This window comes from Lampris incognitus, chromosome 5 (genome assembly GCF_029633865.1).
Source record: "Lampris incognitus isolate fLamInc1 chromosome 5, fLamInc1.hap2, whole genome shotgun sequence".
NCBI classification, from domain to species: Eukaryota; Metazoa; Chordata; class Actinopteri; order Lampriformes; family Lampridae; genus Lampris; species Lampris incognitus.
Genome location: NC_079215.1, coordinates 62808979 through 62835703, shown reverse-complemented (window position 1 = coordinate 62835703; position 26725 = coordinate 62808979). Strand labels below are relative to the sequence as shown.

The 26725-nt window shown below is 44.9% G+C and overlaps 1 protein-coding gene across 1 annotated transcript in view; it reads left to right on the top strand.

Annotated features, from left to right (window-relative positions):
* The window catches only part of LOC130113258 (immunoglobulin mu heavy chain-like), a 75862-nt gene extending 49471 nt beyond the window's left edge, over positions 1-26391 (top strand). The window contains exons 4-14 of the mRNA XM_056280818.1: positions 8172-8229; positions 9622-9921; positions 18759-19076; positions 19492-19791; positions 19873-20187; positions 20300-20584; positions 20875-21198; positions 21878-22201; positions 23443-23730; positions 25812-25957; positions 26342-26391. Coding sequence (XP_056136793.1) covers positions 8172-8229; positions 9622-9921; positions 18759-19076; positions 19492-19791; positions 19873-20187; positions 20300-20584; positions 20875-21198; positions 21878-22201; positions 23443-23730; positions 25812-25957; positions 26342-26350 — 2667 coding nt within the window. The 3' untranslated portion in view covers positions 26351-26391. The remainder of the gene's footprint in view (positions 1-8171; positions 8230-9621; positions 9922-18758; positions 19077-19491; positions 19792-19872; positions 20188-20299; positions 20585-20874; positions 21199-21877; positions 22202-23442; positions 23731-25811; positions 25958-26341) is intronic.
* The last annotated feature ends 334 nt before the right edge of the window (positions 26392-26725 follow it).

The following is a 26725-nucleotide window of genomic DNA, read 5'->3' as shown; positions in this document are numbered from 1 at the left end:
ATTTACAATGATGCCCTGCTGGAGGGCTGTTGGGTATCACTTGTGGTCACCCTAACAGTAACTGCTGAAGAAGGAGTGTTTGTATTTCTTTCTTTCTCTCTTGTATTTATTTTGTATTTATTTCTCCCAGCCATGGCTGGGATTAATAAATACATAAGTTATGTTCATATGTATGTGAAGTTTAACTTATTTATAAGTATGAAGGTGCAATATCAATTCTGCTTATTAAGTGAAACATAAGCAATAAGCTATAAAGTCAAAACAGGCAAAACATGATGGAGTCTCGGAACAGAAACTGAATAAAGTGTGCATACGTTGTGGTTGTGGGAGCAAGGCATAAGGCAACTTCCTCACTGGTTAATGTTTATGTAACAGACAGGAAACAATCTTCACCACACCAGGTGCTTCCGCTTCATGTCAACAAATTGGAACTTCACGTTGAAACAAAGGCAGCAACCAAGGGTTCTAACTCCGAGACTGAAAATGCTGCAACACCAGAAAATATTACAAATATCTGTCTCAACCAAGTTTATTGTGATTTTAATTATCCAATCACATTGTTGCAACAGGCAAGCTAGTGGGTTGTTTATGTTATGTCACTTTTTGCAATTGTTCTTTTCACTATATAAGGTATGTTAAATCACCATATTAATATATTATGGCATACCTGATCATATCCACTTAAACTGTAATGCCCTGACTACAGGAGTGTGATATAGCCTGGACACCAATATGAGCCCTGAGTAGATAGTTGGTTTATTGCCCTTGAAAGTAAATTGTTTTTCAAGTCAGGTGCATCAAACAGGATACACATAAGAAAGACAATATACTGTAAGACAACAATGATTTTAGAGACAGGTATCAATGACAATGATTCAATACTTTTCCCCTATAGTTGCTGTCCATGCAAACTGTTAATGCTAACGCTAACTAGTGCTACTCTAGTTGCTGTCCATGCAAACTGTTAATGCTAACGCTGACTAGTGCTACTCTAGTTGCTGTCCATGCTAACTGTTAATGCTAACTCTAACTAGTGTTACTCTAGTTGCTGTCCATGCTAACTGTAAATGCTAACTCTAACTAATGCTACTCTAGCTGTCCATGCTAACTGTTAATGCTAACTCTAACTAGCGCTACTCTGGTTGCTGTCCATGCTAACTGTTAATGGTAACTCTAACTAGTGCTTTCACCATCATGATGTTTTAGCTGACAACTGATTGTCAGTCAGATAACTGTCTTTTATCCATTTTATGCAATGATTATGGTATAACCCTAATAACAATGTAATAATACACATACACCTTACGAGGAACAACCATTTATTGACATCAAACACTGGAACATATAAATATATGACATTTTTCTTTGCCTTTTATGTTTTGTAATCACTTTTGTAGACCAAGCCCATTACTGAACTAGACAAAGAAATTACATATTACTTCCTCCAAGTTATTGAGCTCTCCTTTTTTATTTGGCTTAAAACCAAAATGTGTCCACAGGGGTGCAGTTGTTTTTGGCTTTGTTACTACAGCTTGACCTAAATACGTTCATTTCAGTAGCTGGCGTAGTTTGAGATCGTTTGATAATGTTTCACCCCATACTCTGCTGCAATATTTGTTTTAAATAACTTTGTGGTGGAGTAGCTATAGTCATTCTCATCTACAAGTTTCAGTTTAACTGGCTATAGTGACTGGCTTTTGCAAAACAAGACTTTTTTGGGGGGTTAAGGAAATGTATTAATTAAAGCCTCTGAAGTGTGCTCTGACTTGGTGAGTTGAACTATTTCAGTTCTTTGCACAAGCGTAGTGATCATTAGCAGTTCATCTCCATGTAACATGATCGGTTGTGTTGCCTTATTGGAAAGCATCCCTATGATTTCTTTTCTCGCTAATTGCCTTTGTGCCAAATCTAAAATCTACCTAATTGAAAACTGGAATACCTGACACTACAGCTGAATCAAATTAACCACCGGGCAGAATAGAAAACTAGCAGTACTGGAGATCGCTGAAGAATGGATTGAAAACTACTAGTATAGAGAGTCCTGTCAAAACTATCAGTCAGCTTAGCAAGCATTGAGTTTGCACAACCAGTGTATTGTACATGAGTGTGAGGGCAGTGACTGAGTAAACATACAAAACCATTAGATAAACCTTTAAAATGTAACTTCAGGTAATAATAAACAGACTGCAAATCCAAAATATTAGCACAGCTTAGTGTGCTACAGGCATCCAAGCATTTTTCTAAATTTCTCCATCTTGAAAAGATTGGTATTCAAGGAGGGGTATTCACAGTTTATTTATCAAATATTGGTCCTGCCTGCTCTGCCCAGCCCCTGCCTTCAGTCGTTGGTCTGTTTCCAGGGAACACCGCTTGGCTTTCTGCTTCCCGGTTTGGTCAAGGTCCCCTCCCCTATGAGCTCTTGCCGTGGACCCAATGTTTCCTGTCTGCTCCTCACTCTGCCAGCCTCTCATCTTGCCTGGCATTAAAAGACTTGTTTTACTGAAACCCTGCCTTGAGTCTGTCTGTGTTGGCATATTGGGTTCAGTCTTGCAGCCCCAGTTAACGGTACGATCTGGCCAGTATGGACGCAGCCACCACAGACGGGCCCCAGCAAGCGCTCGCCAATCAGGACATACTACTCGGGTAGCATGACAAGACCCTGAGACCTGTTATGGACCAAATCAGTGCCGTTGTGCAGTCCCTCATTGACCTCCAAAGCAATGTGGCTGCCCTGAACTTCCCTGTAGTGTCCAGTTCCACACCCCTGTCTCGCAAACCATCTATCCCTGCTCCTGAGCGATATGATGGTGATCTCAGGGGTTTGCCAAGCCTTTCTGTTGCAGTGTTCTCTAGTTTTGGAACAACAACCTCATACGTATGTATGCCAGTGAGAGAGAGCAAAAATCACTTATGTGATTGGTTTGCTCCGAGGTCCCAAGTTTGCCTGGGCAACCGCGGTGTGGGAGAGGCAAACCACTGTCTGCGCCATGTATGCCAGCTTCACTCTGGAGATGAGGAAGGTTTTTGATCATCCAGTTCGAGGTAAGGATGCAACAAGGCAGCTCATGTCTCTCCGGCAGGGTAACTGTAGTGTGGCCGAAATTGAATTCCGGGCTCTCGTCGTGGAGAGAAGCTGGATCCATGAGTCTCTCAAGGAGACATTTCAACATGGGCTTAAAGAAAACATCAAGGATGAGTCGTGTCCCGGGAGGAGCCTAGTGGGCTCAATGAACTCATTGCTTTAGCCATCCGAATCGATAACCACCTTCAGGAGCACCAAAGGGAGAAGGCAAAAGCAGTCTGCTTTTGTCTCCTCCATGCCTATTTCATCTGTATTGATTGCTTCTGTTCCCCAGACTCCACCCAACCAGGAACCCATGCGGCTGGGCCGGACTCGCCTTTCCACAGAGCAATGTCAGTGGTCATTCAACCTGAGGAGTTGTCTATACTGCTTGTCTATACTGTTGTCTGTAGCCGCTGGCCGGTGCACCCAGCAAGAGTCGGCTCGGCAGTTGTGGGAGAGATACTGCTGAGCTGAACCACTTACTCCTCCCTCTCTCGCCATCAACTGGAAGCCACTTTGGTGTGGCGGGGCCAGCATTGTCCTCTGTCTGCTCTTCTTGACTCCAGTGCTGATGCGAGTTTTTTTAGGCCAGCAAGTGGCCAGACAGTTCACTCTGGACACCACTCCCATCGACCCACCTCTGGAGGCCAACTCTCTAAATGGCCTTGCCCATGTCATGGAGAAGACCATTCCTGTCCTCCTCCATCTCTCCGGCTACCACCAGGAAAAGATCAATTTTCACATCATTGACAGCCCCCATTTTCCCGTAGTTCTTGGGCACCCGTGCTTGAAACTCCCCAACCCATACTTCAACTGGATCATGGGTAGGGTTAATGCATGGAGTTAATTTTGCCATTGTAACTTTTTGCACTCAGCCTCTGCTCCAACTCTCCCCAGTTTGCAGTATTTTCCTGAGCCACTAGACCGCTCCACAGTTCCCTCAGTATATCATGATCTATCCTCAGTTTTTAGCTAACACCAGGCTCTGTCTCTACCTCCCCGCCGGCCCTATAACTGTGCCATAGACTTGGAACCTGGAGTGCCTCTGCTCAGCAGCTGGCTTTACAACCTCTCCTGGCCGGAACAAGAGGCCATGGAAACATACATTTGTGACTCCCTGGCTGGAGAGATATATGCACCTCTTCTTCTCCAGTGGATGCAGGGTTTTTCTTTGTAAGTAAGAAAGATGGCCCACTTAGACCATGCATTGACTTTCACAGCCTTAATCAGATTACTGTTAAGAACAAATATCCGTTGCCACTAATTAGCTCTGCTTTTTTCTCCCTCCACGGTGCTGTGGTGTTTTCTTTCTAAGTGGGATCTCCGCAATGCCTACTACCTTGTGTGCATGCGAGAGGGGGATGAATGAAAAATGGTATTTAACACACTTCTCCGACACTTTAAGTACCTAATTATGCCATTCGGCCTGATGAATGCACCTGCTGTGTTCCAAGTCCTGATAAAGTCGGAGGGTAAAGTTGCAGTGCCATCGGTGCAGGCCAACCTACAAGGCTGCTGGCGCATCTGGAATCAAGCCCGCGCTGCCCTGCTCCATGTCTCCACCCAGTCCCAGGTTAACCGTCACCGCACCCCAGCTCCTGCGTATGTCCCTGATCAAGAGGTGTGGCTTTCCACCAAGGACCTGCTGCTGAAGGTGGAATCCAAGAAGCTCTCTCACCACTTCGTTGGTCCTTTCCCAGTGGACAAGGTTATTAACCCAGTGGCAGTACGGCTCAAACTCCCAGCCTTCCTTCAGGTGCACCCCATGTTCCATGTCTCCCATCTGAAGCCCGTCTTCTCCAGTCCCTTGTTCCCCCCAGCAGTGGCCCCTCCATGCATGGGATGGCAGCCCAGTATATCCCATCCGGTGGCTTCTGGACGTACTCCATCGGGGCCACCCTGTAGTACCTGGTGGATTGGGAGGGATATGGTCCTGAGGAATGCTGCTGGGTCCCTCAAAATCACATGCTGGACCTTCCGCTCATCCGAGCTTTCCATGAGCTCCATCCTGACAACCCCATGGGGGGATGACAAGCCTGTGGGGAGGGGCCCTCCCAGGACTCACCCTCTTTGACCCAGTCTCCCTAATTGTCTCCCTTATCTTGGCTACTCCCCCTGCCCTAGTTTCGCTGTCTCCTGTTTGTGTGTGTATGTGTCTTCAGGATTGGAGGCAGGTGTGCGGCAAGCAGAGCAGAGGTACACCACCTGCATCTCATTTACAGCAATCAACCCTACCCCTTATGTACCCAGCCTTGCCACATCCACCTTGTCAGACCGTAGTGCCTGCGCAGTTCAGCCTACACTTCTGGCCTTTATGTTGGGACATTGCCTGTTTCCTCATCTAGACCCGGCTCCCCATGTTTCCCACAGTCCTGCCTGCTCTGCCCAGCCCCTGTCTCCGGTCGTTAGTCTGTCTGTGTCGGCATATTGGGTTCAGCCTTGCAGCCCCGGTTAACATGAATTGATTTTGTTTTTCTAGAATCTCTAAAAGTGCTGTTGTTGGCTTTGGGCAAGAAATTCAACTTTTAAATGGAAAATAGATTGTCTTGACTAAAACTTATCAATGTCATGTGATGAGTGTGAAAGGTCACATGACCAGACCAGCTTACTACCTGCTTGGTAGAGGCTAGTTCCCATCGATGAAGAGAACGGTCAACTGAGCATGCGCAAGTACTCGTTGCCTCCGTTGTTTGGGTAGGTTAAGGTTAGGGCTAGGGCGGGGTTAGGGTTAAAGTTAACTAATCAGACGCAGAGTAGGGGTGGGTCTTCCTAGAATCCTAGCGCCTGGATGCTACGCGGGGTGTGTGGAGGCATGGTAGAGGCATTTCGCGCATGCTCAGTTGACCGTTCTCTACTCCATTTCCGTTCTCTGCATCGATGGGAACTAGCCTCTACCCTTCCTGCTTGCGCCTCAGGAAGAAGATGTCTTCCTCAGACTTCTACAAAAGGAAGTAAGTGAAACACCTTAATTAACAGATAGAACTATAATATTTGGTACATATATTCTTTAAAGGCTGTACTACTGAAATATATTGAGAATTGTACTCCTGCATATATATTTTGGTCGTAAGAGGTGTAAATTTGTTAATGGTCCCAATTGTGACCGCAGCCCAGTATCACGCCAAAACATGTAATTCACCCGCCGGTCCAACGTGTCAATGTCACGGTTTGCCTCGCTCAGGCGTGAAAAGTACACGCGTATATGACGGTGCAATGCCAGCAGGGGGCGATGATTAGCACAATGCCAGCAACTCCCCACGGAGGAAAAGAAGCATGCAGCATTTTCCAAAATCCCTCCCCATCAGGTATACGTGGCTGCTATATTTTTTTAAATATTTTTTCTGTTGCTTATGAGTGTTGTCATGTTAATTACATTTCATTTGGCGGTAGAGAGTCGACCCCTAACCCTAATCATCGCCCCCTGCTGGCACTGCACCTTCAGACACGCGTGTACTTTTCACGCCTGAGCAAGGCAAACCGTGACCCTGACACGTTGGACCGGCGGGTGTATTACAGGTAGACTATGAATGGCGATGCAGAGGTGAACTCTCTGGAGGATGAGACAGATGTCCATGAGAACTAATTGGTGTTCCCCACCTCCCACTCCTGCAGTCAATCCATCTGATAGATGACTCAAAGGCCAACAGCGACCCTTCCTACAAAGTACAGCCCATCTTCAGTGCACTGAATGAGTCTTACAAAACGATGCCATAGTCAAAATGGTTATCGGTTGACGAAATTATGATACTTATTGTGGCAGGCATGTTGCAAGCAATTCATCAGGGGCAAAACAATCCGGTTTGGATATAAATTGTGGAGCCTAGCACCCTTTGCTGCATGGCATCCCCTCTCTTTCTACTATCACTATCCAATGAAAGCAGAAAATTCCAAAAAAAAAATCCTGACAGACTCGTTGGACTATAATGACATAAATTCAGTGTTCAATACGAAGCCCCGTCGTCTCCTGCTGTAATCATCAGAAGTAAGCTAATGTACAATTTCAGACTGTAGTAGCCTATTTCAATGTTAATGTTTATTCGGGTTTTGGTTTACTGTTTATTGCTCCAAAGGGGTGTGGTTAGCGCGGTCGCCTCACAGCAAGAAGGTCCTGGGTTCGAGCCCCGGGGTAGTCCAACCTTGGGGGTCGCCCGAGGTCATCCACTGTGTGGCGTTTGCATGTTCTTCCCGTGTCTGCGTGGGTTTCCTCCAGATGTTCCGGTTTCCTCCCACAGTCCAAAGACATGTAGGTCAGGTGAATTGGCCGTACTACATTGTCCCTAGGTATGAATGTGGGTGTATCGGCCCTGTGTGATGGCCTGGTGGCCTGTCCAGGGTGTCTCCCTGCTTGCCGCCCAATGACTGCTGAGACAGGCTCCAGTATCCCCGCGACCCTGAGAGCAGGATAAGCGGTATGGATAATGGATGACACCTTTTATTTTACTTTTACAGCGTTGGATTGTACGTGGTGTCTAGTTTCCATGTCCCGGCTTCTGTTGGTCATAAATCAATGAGCCACCCTCACATGAGCTTGCCAACGGCGGTTTTTGTGTTATTGTAAGTTGAAACGTGTTACGTGAACAACAGTAATAGTTATGAAGTAAATTCTAACCATGTCTCATTCTTCTGTGTTGCATATGTTGCTGTTATGATTTTAAATGTGTAAATCGGTCTAACTGAACAGTTTGTATGAATTCTGACTACGCTGTTTTCCACCGGTCACTATTGTGACCGAGTATAAAACCTAATATTTCACCAACTTAACCAACAAATAATCAAAAAGGGCATCAAGTTTGTGTGTTGGGGAGGTCAAAGGAGTAAAATGCATGTACTCAAATTGCAAAGAAACATTTGGGAATAAACCGGTTAATTTCCTCAAAGCTTCATATTTTGTACAATAAGCCATTAGCACATCCAGTGTGGGTTTTTCTAGTTCTGTGTTTTTTCTGTATTTTGTTAAACATCAGTTTGTGACGTGTCTAAATAGACCCAATCAGAGACACAGAAGTAAACGAGAACACATTCCTGAAATGGCCAAGTGCCACGGATAACGTAGAGTCGAGTCTTTTGTGGGCACTGGTTTTTGTACAGTGTTACTGTGACGTTACAGCACTGTGACACTTATTTTGACTACTGGGGAAAAGGCACGGTGGTCACGGTCTCATCAGGTAAGAGAAACTCTTATTTCTGATAACACACACACATCTTCATTTCTTCAACATAACACATTTTAGGGTAGAAGCAAGTTTGGAATTTGTGGTGTTTTTCTGTTGGGATTAAGTAGAGATGAAATGAAACGACTGCACCTATATAATCTGGCGGTCACATGTTGCTACTGTAAAACAGTAGTTTTACTGCTCATTTACAATCTCATTTATCAGCAGTTGCAAAATGTTCTGTGCTGTTATAGTTGCCGGTCCACGGCACTACCGATGTGGATACTAGGTAGTGATAATGCCGGTAACGGTAGTTCTGGTTGGCCGTGTGAAATGAATTGTGTAATGATGATAGCTGGGTGTTAACTACTCACTAGTAACCATTTCATCAGGTAAGACTTTTAACATCATGCACAGTTTGAAACCCACACTGATTATTTGCTCAGGATTTAGATTTCTCTACTTTGTGTTTGAGCGGCCAGAGGCAGTTTGGTTGTGTTGAGTTGGCAAATGTCAGGTTCAGATTTCTGCCGTTGCAACGTAATGTGTTTAAAATGTTAATTAAGTGTAAAGATACGCAGCACAGTGCTGTCATTATTATCACTATTATCGTTATAGAATAGCTTACTTAGGAAAGTACGAACTAGCAAGCGTTTTTCTTTTTTTTCTCACTTAAGTTTTTAAAAAGATATGGACAGAACAGTAAAATATACAAACAGATAGAAATAATAATGAAAAATAACAGTAAATAGTTGTCTGGAAATATTTCAATATTCAAACAAATATTTTAATTAGGCATTAATTTAGTCGGTGTCATTTCTCATATAAATGTTCAATTTTTCACAGTTCTTTTTAAATATATTCTAGCAAGCGTTTTGCAGTGATAAATATTCCTCTTTTATATCTAATTGCTGGTAAAATCAAAGCAAAAGGTATTTTCTGTGTATTTGCTACCAGACGGCCTTCACCAAAGCCGAGCTTATCCAGGGCAAACTTCAGTTTAAAAAGCAGAATGCAGTGTTTCAGCTGTGTAAAATGTGGAAATTAAAATGGGTTGTGTGATGTGCAGTATAAGCTACAGCAATGCCTAAGCCAATATTTGACAGTGTCACAGATTCCTCTCTGGTTTTCCAAAGCCTGAGTTAACCAACACTTTTTATGTAGTTTGAGGAATGTTCAGGGGACTTTGTTGAGTACATAAATGGTAAAAAATATTACTTTCAATATACTGCTTACTGGTGTGAAACTAACACGACCTTTGTTATCACAGGGAGGTTGTTGTGCCCCTGTTCTAGTCGAGCAACACCAGAATGTGTGTGACTTCCTGCAGGAGGACTTGTCAGTAAGAGAGACATGTAATGTGTGTATTGCTGTTGTAAGGACGGTTTGTCTCTCCTCTGTCAGCCACACCAAAGGCCCCTACTGTGTTTCCTCTGGAGCAATGTGGCCCCGAGACCGGAGACACCGTGACTCTCGGCTGCCTCGCCACCGACTTTACACCCGCCTCACTGGGCTTCAGATGCACCAACGCCGAGGGAGTTGCCCTGACTGATGTACTTCAGTACCCCGCTGTTGAGAAAAACAGGGCTTACTTTGGAGTCAGTCGGGTCCGCGTGCAGCGAGACTACTGGGACGCCAGGAAAGTTGTCAACTGTGTTGTTGAGCATTCAGCAGGACAAAAACAATGCCGCCTTCAGAAGAAAGGTGAGTTACTTGTAGATGATGAAAAACTCAAACACTTTTTTAATCCAACATTTGAGTTGGTTTAAATTACATTTATTAGATCAGTACTTCGCGTATAATGAAGAAATTTCTGTTAAGTATTTTTTACAATTATCTTTTCCTTACAGAAATGTTTAATTGTCTTCTATATTTCTAAACAGAAATGATTTCTAATGCAAAAGTGTATGTGCAGAAAAAATTCATAAATATATTGGATTTGACAAAATATAAGAAAAAAATGTAACAAACAGAATATCTTATGTCATCCAGTTGTTTTTTTAAGTGACCAAAGTAAAAATAAGGTTCAGTATTGAAATCAATAACTAATTTAGGTGTCTTAGAAATATCTGCAAAGTTACAAAGCTATGTTGTTGTAAGAGAGATTGGAACAGGAACAAAGGAAACACAAAGAACCTCATGATAGTTGTAATTCCATGTTATTCAAGTTGTACTGCGTCAGTGGCAGGTTGCAGCAAGTTGTACTGCGTCAGTGACAGGTTGCGGCAAGTTGTACTGCGTCAGTGGCAGGTTGCGGCAAGTTGTACTGCGTCAGTGGCAGCTTGCGGCAAGTTGTACTGCGTCAGTGGCAGCTTGCGGCAAGTTGTACTGCGTCAGTGGCAGCTTGTGGCAAGTTGTACTGCGTCAGTGGCAGCTTGTGGCAAGTTTTACTGCGTCAGTGGCAGGTTGCGGCAATTTGTACTGCGTCAGTGGCAGCTTGCGGCAAGTTGTACTGCGTCAGTGGCAGGTTGCGGCAAGTTGTACTACGTCAGTGGCAGGTTGCGGCAAGTTGTACTACATCAGTGGCAGGTTGCGGCAAGTTGTACTGCAACAGTGGCAGGTTGCGGCACGTTGTACTGCGTCAGTGGCAGGTTGCGGCAAGTTGTGCTGTGTCGGTGACAGGTTGCGGCAAGTTGTGCTGTGTCGGTGACAGGTTGCGGCAAGTTGTGCTGTGTCGGTGACAGGTTGCGGCAAGTTATACTGCGCCGGTGACAGGTTGCGGCAAGTTATACTGCGCCAGTGGCAGGTTGCAGCGAGTTGTACTACATCGGTAGCCGGGTGCGGCAAGTTGTACTGCGACAGTGACAGGTTGCGGCAAGTTGTATTGTGACAATGGCAAGTTGCACTGAGACAGTGACAAGTTGCAGCAAGTTGTACTGCAACAGTGGCAAGTTGTACTGCAACAGTGACAAGTTGCAGCAAGTTGTACTGCAACAGTGGCAAGTTGTACTGCGACAGTGGCAGGTTGCGGCATGTTGTACTGCGTCAGTGGCAGGTTGCGGCAAGTTGTACTGCAACAGTGGCAAGTTGTACTGCGACAGTGGCAGGTTGCGGCATGTTGTACTGCGTCAGTGGCAGGTTGCGGCAAGTTGTATTGCGACAATGGCAAGTTGCACTGCGACAGTGACAAGTTGCAGCAAGTTGTACTGCGACAGTGGCAAGTTGTACTGCAACAGTGACAAGTTGCAGCAAGTTGTACTGTATCAGTGGCAAGTTGCAGCAAGTTGTACTGTATCAGTAGCAAGTTGTACTGCGACAGTGGCAGGTTGCAGCAAGTTGTACTGTATCAGTAGCAAGTTGTACTGCAACAGTGACAAGTTGCAGCAAGTTGTACTGCGTCGGTGGCAGGTTGTACTGCAACAGTGACAAGTTGCAGCAAGTTGTACTGTATCAGCGGCAAGTTGCAGCAAGTTTTACTGTATCAGTAGCAAGTTGTACTGCGACAGTGGCAGGTTGCAGCAAGTTGTACTGTATCAGTAGCAAGTTGTACTGTGACAGTGGCAAGTTGCAGCAAGTTGTACTGTATCAGTGGCAAGTTGCAGCAAGTTGTACTGTATCAGTAGCAAGTTGTACTGCGACAGTGGCAGGTTGCAGCAAGTTGTACTGTATCAGTAGCAAGTTGTACTGCGACAGTGACAAGTTGCAGCACGTTGTACTGCGACAGTGGCAGGTTGTGGCAAGCTGAACATTGCTGGAAAGGAAAGGCTTAAGCTTGCCCATGCAAACCGAGATACTGGCTCGTATTTTTTCCTCTCTTTCCATCCTAACGTAGGCCATCTGCACTTAACATATGCACCGTGTAGTAATATGTCTGCTTCCTTCCATCTACTTGCATAATCCTTTGGTTTTCTTATTGTTGTCTTCCTGCACTTTGTTTCACCAACAATCACAGTTCAAAATCCTGTTTAGTACAGCTGCCATGGCATGGAAATCTTCTTACCGCAGTATTAGAGGAGAGTAATATTGCAGGTTTAATAATATTACAAGTTGTGGGGGGGTCAGTGCAGCCGTTCCAGACTCGCGTTTACACCAACACGTACAACGAATGTACAACACATACATCAACAAGTGTCAAAATCCCTCTTTAAGAAATGTTAATAGGCAGAAGATAGCTATCGAATGTCAACAACAAGCGGGCTTAACCTAAATACTTATTTACCCGCTCATTTATATTCTGTTCACATGGGGCTTTTAATTTTTGGGGAGGCCCAGTAATTTCTTATAATTGCAGAGATAATTTGTGATTTGGAGTTGTGTTACCTGCCCCCTGCTTGACCCCATTCAAAACGGGATTATCAGGCTAACTGATGGACTTTCTGGTCATAATTCGACAAGCGTGTTCATGGCATGTGCAACTCAAATACACCACAAAATGTTGAATATTTAACAGGTCTACCACAAGAAGTCAGTCAGTTGGTATCAAACTTGCAAATCGTAAAAACAAATTAGTACGTCAGTTGCATCGCATTGCCTAAAAAGTAAAGCCATGTTTACTGGGGGAGTGTGTGATTTAAGTCAAGAAAGTATTTGGAGCCACTTGGCAAGCCAGTTCTCCAGCAGGCTAAAGTAGTCCAGTTGAAATGCACCGCACAATTATGTAAAAGCATGTGGTACAGTTAGTTGCTAGGCTGAATTTGACTTGTTACTTGTTTTTTTTCCTCCTCACAGATGTGCATTTAGTTGTGGTTTCTATTTGGTTTGTCTGTTGTAGTTTCAGAGGAAGTTGAGCCTCTTAGTGTTAACTGAATGAGGGACACTGAGAGGACAAAGAGAGCAGATTGTGCACAATGTTGGGCAGTGAAGCTCTCAGAGAATATGGGAAAGGCTGTTAGAATGGTGATGAGGTTGTTGTTGCAGGCCGACTGTTTAGTCAAGGGCAGGTTTCCAGCTGTGTGGGACTCTGTCAGTGTTAGCTTGTATGTACAGTCAATGGATATGCAGAAGCATGTACTGAAGCCCCACCCCTTATTGATTTTGTATATGTTGTAAATTTTAAAAAAAATCCACATTTACACTCTAGTGACAACCAAACATGTTGGGGGGGGGGGGGGTGACCAGTTTAAGCTCTTACTAACACGGCATAAAAAGTTAATGAATATAGTTTTAGTCTCTTACTCTCCACTTTAGCACATGTATTGCCCTTAGCTTCTGCATATATATCATTCTCTGCTTCTGCATACATATATCTGTGTATGTTTGTTTTTCAGTCGAGTTTCATCAGTTGCCAACTCTTAACGTGTTGATCTCTCCTGAGATGAAGAATGAGAGATCAGCTTCCTTCTCCTGCTTTGCCACTGATTTTTCACCAAATGCTCATGAAATCAAATGGCTCAGAGACGATGAGGAAATCCGTGACAAAATCTCTGAGATCCAGACCTCCTTTGAGCCCAAACGTAATGAGAATGGGACTTTGTACAGTGTCGTAAACTATCTCCAGGTTGATAAAAGTGCTTGGACGGAATCGGAAGCCAAGATTACATGTGTGTTTAAGCAAAAAGAAGAAAATGTCAACAAATCTGTGCCCTATAATACCACACCGGGTGAGTAAACCTATGGAAAGCAGAAATGATCATAATTGCAATTCTAATGATTTCCCAGTTGTAACAGTTCAGTCTTGCTTAACCACTCCTCTCTCTACAGGTTCCACCACATGTACTGACCCATGTGTATATGTTGACATTGAGATCTTGCCCCTCAGTTTGGAAGACCTGTTTCTGAACAAAAAAGCAAAACTTGTTTGTGAAGTGCTGGAAAAACAAGGATCCGTTGAGTCTGTTGAGTGGCAGGACAAAGATGGGAAACCTTTAAACAAGGACAGTCATAAGAGCAGCCGAGGACCCCACAACCTCTACAGAATTGAAGTGGATGTCCTGTTTGAGGAGTGGAGCGAGGGGATGGAATATTATTGTGTTGTTGAACACAAAGACTTATTTCAAGCTGTAAGGGAGCGTTTTCAAAGGGACAAAGGTGAGAATGTTTTTGGTTACAGTACATGAAAGACTAACAATGTATTGTGCTGTCATTTAGTGCATGTTTTACATATAGTATATTTTAATGTTAAATGTCAAATATGTTAACATATCTATAAAATATACACAAGCCTGTTTCCTGCCATAAGTAATCATCAGCTGATGATTGCTTATGGCAGGAAACAGGCTTGTGCTGTCTGTCTCATAAAGAATTTACTTGAATTACTGGATTATTTATATATACACACACACACACATATATATGTTTGTGTGAAGCATTCTCAGTTCTGGCACTAAGTTGTGATTGTTCTCTCATGCTTGCAGGAGAAACGATTAAGCGTCCATCTGTTTTTCTGCTGAGTCCAGTAGAACAAACTAGTAATGACGTGGTGATCCTGACTTGCTATGTGAAAGATTTCTACCCCAAGGAGCTTGTAGTGTCTTGGCTTGTTGATGATGTGGCAGCAGATCCAGCTACCTATACATTCAATACCACAAATCTTTTAGAAAACAGCGGATTCTACTCTGTATATAGTGAGCTTACGTTGAGCTTGGACCTTTGGAAGAAAAATGACAAGGTGTTCAGCTGCGTTGTCTACCACGAGTCTATGATGAAAACAACAGGAGTCATTATTAGGTCCTTTGTACAAAACACCAATGAAAAACCCAACCTGGTTAACGTCAGCCTTAACATCCCTCAAATTTGCAAGGCCGAGTAGATGTGATGTTGTGTCCATGTGTGTTTTGCTATGTGTGTGTTTTGTTTGTTGCCTGTGATATGACATGCTGTTTGTCTTTAAATGCAGAACTAAAATCAAAATAAAAAAGATTTACTTCAGGACTGTTTTGATGTATGTTCAATTCAGTTTGTATCCTCATTTCAACATTTTTGCAATGCCATATGTTTAGTTAACATACAAGTTGAAGAAAGTACACATCAGATGGAGGTATCAGCATACCAGCAGCTTAAAGTATAGTGACCAGTAGGCCATAGACATGTTTATATGCAAAATTAAATGCTCTAAAATGAAGCGTCCGATACTCATCACTGACCATAAAAATGAAAAATCCCCCAAACAGCCTAACAAGTAAAGCCTAAATGACACTAATCTTAACAACTACATGACTAGATGACTAATAATAACTTATTAGTTGTTGTTTTCTGTTGTTATGGTGCATTTATTTGTACTGTATTGTCTTGTCTCATGTGCCTGTGTTACCTCTGTTGGTTTTAGCCTGTCAAAATAGATATCTTTTCAAGAACTAAATCACTTAGCCTGGGCTCCCAAGACATCACTGTGTTTTAAGGACTCACAATAGTACTCCACAAGCCAAGCCACATGCATGCCATTATCTTTTCTTTTTATTTTTCTTTTGTAAAGAAGGGTCTTTCTAGAGCAAGTCAGGAATCACTGTTTTTGCCAACATCTCCATTTTATTATACAAATATGTATTGTGGACTTAGGACTAAGGTCAAACGTATTGTTCAGTTAGTAATCCATAATACACAACTGGAGAGCTGGGAATGAAAAGACGTAAGGCAGTCTGGTCACTGCCTCTTGCACGCCTGAGTATTAGTTTCAAATACAGTCAAGTCCAAAGAATAAGCACACAAGAAGCACACAAAACCCTTACACCATGTGCACTAGTTAAAGCTGCAGAATAAACCATGTTCTTTGTAAGGCAACAGAATCAGTGTGAATGAGAAGACAGCTTCTGGGTATATTTTCTGCGAGTGTACAAAGGGCACCAGGAACAGCTATCAAGTAATAATATTGGGTCGTGTAAGGATGTGTAGTCTCTATATGGTGGCTATTGTATGAAATCTTAATTTATTTGAAATTCAGTGGAGGACAAAGGTAAAACTGCCAATGTAACACCACGTTAATCTCTTCATGCAGAGTTTATTTTTCTGACAGACAACCAGTGGGGTCACACCACAGAGACGGAGCAAGATAGCACCGGGAAAACAGCCATTACCTTCATCATCCTCTTCCTCATCACTCTGTTCTATAGCGTCGGAACCACTGCCATCAAGGTAGTGAGCCTCCATTACAAAACATTAAGGATGAAATAGTTTCTGAGACAGCATGGTTTGATAAGTTAGAGTTCAATATCTGGCATTGGTATATCATGCAACTTGGATTTAGCATATTTCCCGGACTATAAGTCGCTGTTCTTTTGCTCGTCTGGCTGCTCCTGCGATATATATTCCAAAGCCATTTCATTCATTCATTATCCAAGCCGCTTGTCCCAACTGGGGTGGCGGGGATGCTGGAGCCTATCCCAGCAGTCATTGGGCGGTAGGCGGGGAGACACCCTGGACAGGCCGCCAGTCCATCACAAGGTCCTATCCCAGCAGTCATAAAAAGAGTCGTATTGTTAATTAGATTAACAATGAGGCGACACAATAACTCAGACGGATAGCACGCTGATTCAGCTTGACTGTCTTTTTACTGAAGGCCTTCTTCTGTGGTGTTACATGTCATTCAACAGGTACGTTACAGCAGCAGCGCCACCACAGGCTAAGCCTAGTTACTACACATCACATCTCCCTCTTTCAAGCAGAACACCTGAACATGTAACCGAAGCAAATAAACCTCAGTCCTGTAACACCACAGATGCAGGAGGTCGAGTCTTCTTGTAGGTTACAGTAGTCCCCCTCTCCCGGAAGTGCGCCCTCGCGCTTAGTTTTTCCCGCGCGCTCTGAAGAGACTTATGAGGATCTGCACACTTCCGGACACCACAGCTGCCACCAATGTAACCGAGCATATCTTCCGCCCGCTGCGGGATTCGAACCAGCGTTGTACTGCACCACGAGGCGGAATCGCTAACCGCTCGACCAAAGGGGCCAATCTCAGCCAATCACAGCGCGTTTTGCAAAGATCAAAGGATGGCCAGACTCTCTCTATACACACGGCGCTGTCCTGGTCGCTGCACTAGCGCCTCCTCTGGTCGGTCGGGGTGGCTGTTCAGGGGGAGGGGGAACTGGGGGGAATAGCTTGATCCTCCCACACGCTACGTCCCCCTGGTGAAACTCCTCACTGTCAGGTGAAAAGAAGCGGCTGGTGACTCCACATGTATCAGAGGAGGCATGTGGTAGTCTGCAGCCCTCCCCGCATCAGCAGAGGGGGGGGGGGGGGCAGAGACCGGGACGGCTCAGAAGAGAGGGGTAATTGGCCGGGTACAACTGGGGAGAAAAGGGGGGAAATCACAAAAGAGAAAAAAGGAAGGAATAAATGCAGTGGGAGCAGGATTAAGAAAACAGTGCCGTGCAGGGGTCTACACCCCGAGTATACATAGACACCGAAGAGACTTGTTGTTTCCTCACAACATGTTTTTCTCTCTGAGTGAGACTTATACTGCGATTCCCTTGTGGTCCGGGAGATGTGGTAATGCAACACAATCCAGTACAACTACACACAACAACAGGGTTTGAATAAGGTTAAATGAAACAAAGAGAAACGATCAAGAATGAAAACACACAAAGCTGTTGTCCTGTGGCAGTGAGGAAAAGAAGAAGGATGATGTTATAAAAGATGGCTGAGACACAACACATGTCATTACTAGAGACACAACATAGTGATTCTTCTTCTGTTTCTGAGTCAGTATTTCTCTTCTTTTTCCTTTCCAGATTAAATGAAAACGTGGAAAAGGTGACGAGTGATTGCTTTAAAAAGTAATGTTTCACATGTTGGTTCTTTGTCTACTCATTTGTTCAGAATGTAAGTGTTCACAACCGTCATTTCTCTCATTCACTATGTCGGCTTTGTATTCTCATTGAAAATAATAAATGTGGAACTGAAGAAAATGATTTAGGGAACTGGTACTTTTTCTCTCCTACTTCTTCGAGTAGGTTCTCATTGGGGTCCTGTTGGCTTTTAAATGATCAGATCTAATTTAATATCTGCCTCTCATATTGGTGCTGGTTCTGCCTTTGAAACGTGTTTAACTGCAGCTTGTTTGCTTTGAAATGTGTATTTTACTTTGCACCGCCCCGCAGCTGGACTTACCAGACCATGTCCAGCTCCATATTCAAATGGACCGTTACTGCGGTGTGGTGGTAAAAACAGGCCAGAGAACTCAGTCAAGCAGCACAACAGAGAGAGAAGCCCACATGTAAATACTTCTGAGATATTTAGAGTTACACTTTAGTTCCCTATCTGGCAGAGCCAAACTTCACACCTGCTGTTGGCGACGCACCGCTGCTCTGTTCAGTCTTTCACTTCTGTTTTTCGGGAGCTTTTTTTGGTACCAGCATGTTATCCAACGCTTCCGCCTGCTTCCTGCCTGTTTCGCTCAGCCCTGCCCCGCTCTAGCTTTTGTGCAACAGCCATCCAGCTCCACCCGAAACTAAGCTCCTGCCACTGTGACAGTACATCTGCGCCCTCTAGCCTGGGTAACAAGACAACAGACTTAGTACTGACGGTAGACTTGGTGACATGTACACACGTCACAACAGGTATGTGTATCTCCAGCGGCTCTGAAAAAGGGCCCGAGCCATCAAACATTCACGTTGAACACACTAGATGAAAAGAAACGCTTATCTTATACATACTTCCTGTGTCTCAGTGCAGCGGGTTGTCCATCCGACCGTCACCATGTCCCCTGACTGGAGGTGGGTCTCTGGGGCTGCAGAAGTGAGCCTTGTGTGCACCTACAGCGGTTACTACCCAGACGACCTAGAGGTGCAGTGGCAAATAGACAGCCGTGCTGTCGACATCGTTCCGGTCCAAAAGAAGTTTCAAGCTGTGGAAAAGGAGGGAAAAACTTTCAGCCTAAGCAGCCAGATTGAGTTGGACCGGAAAAACTGGACAAATGGCTCAAATGTCACGTGCAAGTCCAAACACCACGACGCCGAGTTGAGCAAATCAATCAGTATTTGTGCAAGTAAGTGCGGCTACTTCTCAGTGACGATGCAGCAGTGTCGTTGCTCCATCACTCCTCTCAACATACGCGTTTCACACTACAACTCCTTTAAAATGTACATTTAGGGGCGTCAGCAGAACACAACTGATGACAAAAGTCTAAACATTCAGAGAGAAGATGTTGAGCTTGGCAAATGCATGTTTGATTGATGAAGTTAAAGATAAGAAGTTACAAGAAGTAACATCCAGGATGTTTGGTCTGACTTGATCAATGCTTTCAAGTTAAATGAACTTGATTTTTGACTCGTTTGACCAGCAAATGATTTGAACGATAATCATGAGAGATGTTGCCACTGGATATAAAGATTTAAAGATATGATATGGCTGTTATGGAGTCAGATAAACACGACTTCGCTAAACAAGTGATCTTTTGGCAGTTTACCCTTCCTCCCCTCCTTGCATTCACCTGGAGACCCCCAGCTTCAAAACAGTGATGATGGCAAAGCCTGAAGTGACGGCTACGTGTGTGGTTGAGACTGTCTATGATGCCAAGGTGACCTGGCATGTCGATGGGGAAGAAATCTCAGCCACAAGAACCGTGCCGAACCGGACCGGCAGCAAGACCTATTTCAGCAGCAACCTGACTGTTTCCACAGACAAGTGGATGACGTACAGTCGCGTGACATGTAGGGCTGAACACCCCTGCTCCCCTCCAGCTGAAAAGACGGTGGATATAAGTAAGTCACCTGTACCAAATGATGTTCATGTGATATTTGATACAACTGAACTCTGCAGCAACCCCTGTGTTTGTTTCAAAGGGCTTACAGCGGACAGGGCCCCGTCGGTGCTGATCAGAAGATCTCTGCCACACTTGCTTCATGGAGAAGATGCCGTGCTGGAGTGTGATGTCAGACAACTCTCCTCTAGCGACCTCTACGTCACCTTTCAGGCCAACGGAAGTGACATATCTGAAAAACAATTTGTTGATCTTTCCAAAGTCACAGGCCTCACTTCAACCACTCTCCAGTTCTCAGTTCCAAAAACCCACCAGGGAAAAGACAACACGTTCACCTGCAAAGTGAACCAAGGCTTCGTCAACAGCTCGGTATCAGACTCAACCGGACGGATTTTTGGTAGGTGACCAGCTGAACTTCTGTTGTCAGTTGTGTTTAGTCTGTTGGTGTCCAATGTCTCTTTGTCAAACTCTTTCAATAGTAATTCTTGACTTTGTGTGGGGACATTTAGGTGACCTGTCAATGGAGCTTCTTCTGGTCCCCAGTAAAGACTCAGGACAACAGAAACTCTTGTGCATTGGCTGGGGTTTCAGTCCCCAAATCAAATGGCTTTCTGGGTCTCAGGACAGATCGGCATCAACTAAAGACATCTTATTAGGTGAAGACGGTCGTGTGGCAGTAATCAGTCATCTCAATGTGCCTCAAAACGAGTGGACAAAAGCAGTGGTCTTTACTTGTGAAGTCTCTGACAAGGTTTTAAATAAAACTGTCCGCGATGAAATGGGCTTCTGTTCAGGTAAAGTGAAACAAAAAGGGAAGTAAAAACCTACACTAACTGTAGAATAACAGTCACTACCCCGAAGTAAATATGAAAATATAGTGTTTATAATTCCACTTATAACTGTACGTTCAGAATATTTCTAAATGTATTTTCATGATCAATAAGAGTTCCACGATGAGTCATCCAGTATTAAGGAGCTGTATTTTATATATCATTTGGTCTTTATTTAATGATATGCCAGTCAGACATGTACATCATAGTCTTGTTCACTTTGACAAGGAACATTTTTTTTATTTTATTTTCAATAACAGCAGCATCATCTCGGAAAGCTGGTGTCTTCATTCAGGGTCCAGCTCTCCAGGAACTGCAGACAGATGAACAGTTGGCTTTCACCTGTCTTCTGGTTGGTCAAAATCTTGAAGATTTCTCCATCACTTGGAAAGTTGGTGGAAATAAGTCTCAGAGGGCATTGACTGAACCACGGCTGAGTCACGACAATGGGACGGAGACCATTCGTAGCTTCCTGAACGTATCAGCAAAGGCTTGGCTCACATATACGCAAGTATCCTGTGAGGGGAAGCACCTATGCTCCACACAGGGTTACGAGGCGCACATAAGCAGAAGTAGAGGTATCCTTACCAACACAAGCATACAGTTGACCTGCAGCCTCAGGCCCCGGTCACACCAGAAACTGGCAGTGCAAAAGAATGTTGCGTGCTCCTGTGGGAACAAACTTGCTGACCAAAAAACACTCGGCACAGTGAAATGAATGGAACATGGTGAGACCATCCAGTCTTGCTTCACAACCAACTGCAAACCACGCTGCATTTCTCTTGTGTAGTAATTTATCTTCTGGCAGAGCACAATAGTTAAAACTGGATGATTTAACGCTAGTGAAACAGGGAGCTTCCTCCATTTTGGATCCTCACTAGCCACTGCCCCATCAGATGCCAACGCAGTCCAAGCAGTTCTGCTACTGGTTGACAGTGTGAATTTGCATGTCAGAGTTCCTCAAAGCTGAACTCTACGTGACGTCATCGAGAAATTTACTTTGCTACCGGATGCAAATCCACTGATAGCAACAGTTTCATTCAGAGTAGTTGGTTTTGGCGGGAAACATCCCTGTCGTAAATGCTGGTGTGACCAGGGCCTTAATATTGCAGGACAAACGGGTGGCATCAATAATCAACCCTGCATTAATACCTCACCATTATCTAAACTGTCGCTTGTGCTCCCATAAATGAAATGATGGAAATGAAAAGAGCAAAATACTCTGCTCATTGTTGTCTTCCTTTTTCCTTTCAAAAGATCCTAAGCCGCCATTTGTGAAGATAACAAGGCTGAATGACACGGACCTGCCGGGCTCAAACATGGAAACGCTCATTTGCCTTGTGACTGGATTTTCCCCCTCTGGCATCTTAGTGTTTTGGGAGAAGGACGCCTTGAGGCTGCCAGTATCACAATATACTATCAGCCCTGTCTGGAAATACACAGACAGCAACACCTTCTCACTGAACAGCAGACTGAACATATCCCGGCGGTCCGAGAGGGACCAGGAAGCTGCATATTCCTGTGTAGTAAAACACGAGTCATATGAGGAACTATTCAAAAGCACAGTACAACCTGTGTTTGGTAAGCAGTAAATAATAATATTTAGTAGAAGGAAGCATCAGCACTTGTAATGTACAGTTGTCTAAAAGAATAGTTGGGTTTCCAGGGTTTCTATTGTGTATCCTACTTAGACAAAGTCAGACAACTCGTGGGTGCATGTGGCTGTGCTTGCAGGGTGAAGGTAGGTTGACAGGGAGTCTGGCCTCGCTGAGCTCAGCTGCTGCAGGTCTACCGGGATCCTCTTAAAAGAAGGGAAACACACTTTCTTTGAAACCGAGTGTTCATACTTGTTACTCGCTAGCCTGCCATTCACCATTTCTCTTCATTCTACGAATGGTCCAAGTAGATATCCATCTGAGCTAAGCTAGGCTAAACTCACCGTTCAACGTACCTTCAAACTACACACAGATATAACAGGGCCTCCGGGTGGCATGGCGGTCTATTCCGTTGCCTACCAACATGGGGATTGCCGGTTCGAATCCCCGTGTTACCTCCGGCTTGGTCGGGCGTCCCTATAGACACAATGGGCCGTGTTTGTAGGTGGGAAGCCGGATGTGGGTATGTGTCCTGGTCGCTGCACTAGCGCCTCCTCTGGTCGGCCAGGGCGCCTGTCAAGGCGGAAGGGGGAACTGGGGGGATTAGCTGATCCTCCCACGCGCTACCTCCCCCTGGTGAAACTCCTCACTGTCAGGTGAAATGAAGCGGCTGGTGACTCCACATGTATCGGAGGCGGCATGTGGTAGTCTGCAGCCCTCCCCGGATCGGCAGAGGGGGTGGAGCAGCGACCTGGACAGCTGCACAGTGCCGATTCCGGTTTCTACTGCAGTGGTCATACTAGTTTCCTGTTTGTTGGCGCGTGCTATTGACAGTGGCATATTTTCCGCGATGCCTGCAAGATTTGCCGTGGATCAATGTCAACGACATGCACACAACTGTCGACAAACCTTCACCTGCACCTCCCAGCAAACGGGTGAAAAGGTTCAAGTTGTACATATCAAGTTACGGCCACCATTATGAGGACGAGCAGACGGACGGGATTGTGGACGTAACTGGATATGTACAACTTGAACCTTTCCACCCGTTTGCTGGCAGGTGCAGGTGAAGGTTTATTGACTCAGACATCAGGTTTAAAAGGCGTTCCCGGAGCAGCCGGAAGGTTTCATTTCACTGGGCTGAACATACTTTCTCATGGGTGTCATACATAGTGGATCTTAATTCTCTATATTCAAAGAACATTTATAAAAGTGACACGTGTTCCCCAGCTCCAGTGACACCGAGTCCACCTTCAGTCACCCTCCTCCATGGCCCTGGCGAGCTTGTGTGTCTGGCAAATGGTTTCAGGCCTGCACCGGTGAACATCAGCTGGTTCCTTGATGAGACTACAGAGTTGTGGAGCTACAACACCAGTGAGCCACACAGAGGACCACAGGGGGACTTCAGCGTCCAGAGCCGACTCCGCCTGCCCCCTGTTGACTGGCCACTCGGGGCAGTCTACACTTGCAGGGTGACACATGTTACCCTGACACTGGCCTTAAATTTCACCAAACCAAGTAAGTAAACGACTCATTAACACGTCACACGAGAAGATGAAACGGTTCTCCCACAAAATATCAAAGCTCGACCAGAAAGATGTCTCGTGCACTGGCGCCACGTGGTCCCTGTAGCCCGCGGCCGTAAGCCACGGTAGTTTGAACTCTTCTTGCTCTGAGTTGAAAGGGGGAGATGTGGGTTTCTGCACTGTGGGGTAGTAGGGCCTCATAAAACCCATTTTACTTTTTTCTCCATTCCCTTTTATTTTTTCCCAGTTTCGGGATTTCCGGTTTTCTTTTTTCCTGGATTCTCTCTTTTCTTCTTTGTTTAACTGTATAGATTTAATCATTTAATCACTGCCACTTGTCCCATGTCCCCTCGGGGGTGAAGAAAGTAGTGCTGGTTCTGATTAACTGTCTAAATTTAAGTTTTTACTTATTTTACCAGTTTCTTACAAGATATCGTTGTATAATAAATGTAAACAAGACAATAAAAACAATCATAAAATGTTAAAATGCTTCCAAAAAGGGCTTCAAATCTTAGAGACTGGGTGGACTTAACACAGTCGACCTGATAAAGGACAAACTCAGTATTCTATAAAATAATGAGCTCTCTAACGGGACGATGGGCTCAGCACTACTGTAACAACACCACATCTTGCACCACAGGACTTCACCATGGACAGGAGTGGGACTTGCAGCGGTCACTTGCTGCCTTCTCCTTCTGTCGCCGCCTCTTGTTCTGCTGCTTAGTGGCTTCTGGACTTCACCGGCACACCAGCACACAACTGCTTGGACAAGGACAGATCATTGTAATGATCACGTGACCATACTGGGCCTGTCCCATTACCCGCACCTAAGTTACCAGGGTTCCTAGTAAGCTAGGCCCTACTTGACTTGCACTTTCCTGTCTGGTAAGACGGCAAGTGTGGACCAAGGCTGTGCAGAACTTGTGAAACAAAGTCGCACACTGAGGTGTTGTTGTCACCACGTCACTCACGCTACAGCTAAACACTTGTTTTAGCCACCGGCAAGCTGTGGGCTGCTGACTTCAAGATTATTCAGTGACATCTGCTCTCAACTTTAACACACTTACTGACTCACGAGGCGTCTGGGTAGTGTAGTGGTCTATTCTGTTGCCTACCAACACGGGGCTCGCCGGTTCGAATCCCGTGTTACCTCCGGCTTGGACGGGCGTCCCTACAGACACAATTGGCCGTGTCTGCGGGTGGGAAGCTGGATGTGGGTGTGTGTCCTGGTCGCTACACCAGCGCCTCCTGTGGTTGGTCTGCTCGGGGGGGGGGGGTGACTGGCGGGAATAGTGTGATCTTCCCACGCGCTACGTCCCCCTGGTGAAACTCCTCACTGTCAGGTGAAAAGAAGCGGCTGGGGACTCCACATGTGTCGGAGGAGGCATGTGGTAGTCTGCAGCCCTCCCCACATCAGCAGAAGGGTGGAGCAGCAAGCGGGACGGCTCGGAAGGCTGAGTTTGTTACCTCAGCCTCATTTTTTTGATTAGTCATCAAATATTCAACAATGAGGTGTAGTAAATGTGTAATAAGCTGTGCTAAGATGATAACAGGTGTTAAAAAGATAGCCTACATTAAAAACACTTCTTGTCCGTCGTTTCGGCAGCCATTGTTCCTCCAACACCGGCAGCAACATGGTGGCTACACGTGACTCTGGACACTGTTCTGGAGCGGTATCAGCATCAGGGTGCACCCAGTGTCGGTCACGTGGACTGTAGGCTGAACGCTTTTCAGATGTAGGACACACTTGGACCACATGGAAAGGTGCACTTATGACCACAGAGTTTCAGGGGTTCTGCATTTTACTCCAGACCCTCTACACACCGAGACCCCGTCTGCAAGCTCTGCAGAATGTCCAGGCCTCTGACGGGCGACGTCGTCCACTTTATACACATGGACTACGTACATACACCAGTGTGCTGCATGACAGATGACTTGCATTGTGAGAGCATGTTACCCCTGCAAGGGGTAAAATGTCCCTTCAGAAACATCTGGGCAGGGGTTTTATGTCTGTGGTGCAGTCATTTCATTAAAGATGGTCTTTAATTCGGCAAACATCATCTACTGTTACAGAACTTCTAGACCATGTGTACGTTGACCAGAACCAGCATGATGTTGTTATTCAAGATGTGGAGGAAGAAGACTGGTACATGGCCTTCACTTTCCTCCTGCTCTTCTTCATTTCCCTTCTCTATGGAGTGACAGTCACCCTCATAAAGGTGAGCATATGAGCAGCGGCTCTGAAGGGCTTTGGCAGCATTTTGTGTCACTGGTATGATTTACCTCTGTTAACATGAATACATGCTGGTTATATGCAGGTAAACTATTTATCCATATTCATTATGGTCTAAAACGTAAGACAACACCCATCCTGATGTGTTTCCAGCCTGCTGGAACTTTCTGGTATCACAGCAGTTACACATGCTGTTCAGTTTTGTGCCAGAACCAAGATGAAATCAGAATAAGACAAACAAGATGTTGATATGGTGTCTTATGATATCTAAAGTGTGTGTGACTTCAAAAAATGTGTTATTTTTAGTTAATTTCTGCACATATCTTACAAAAGACAATTTACATTTTTTAATATATATTTTTCCTTTCAGACTAAATGACATCCCAAGACAGATCCAACGGATTCCTGTCTATGGCCGGAAATGTGGATTTTTTTTCTTTCCTTTTTAACGGGCAGATATATACGTATATATAAAGTTTACCCATTCTCTTAATGTTTGTTCATGTAAGCTGATTTGAGTAATTCCATCTTGTACAGTCGAACCCGCTTCAGTGGAGAACAGCCTGACAACTCGAGGGTTGTTCACATCTTTATGCCAGAACAACAACGGCTCAGTCCAGACCCCTCTTAGACCACTCCGGTCTCTCCGGACCTGTCTTTCAATACTACTCAGCTTGATTTAGTGACGTGGACACCAAGTGGTCAGCACCGCTTCCACCCAGCCAGAGGGCCCCTGTGTATCCCAGCCCATCTG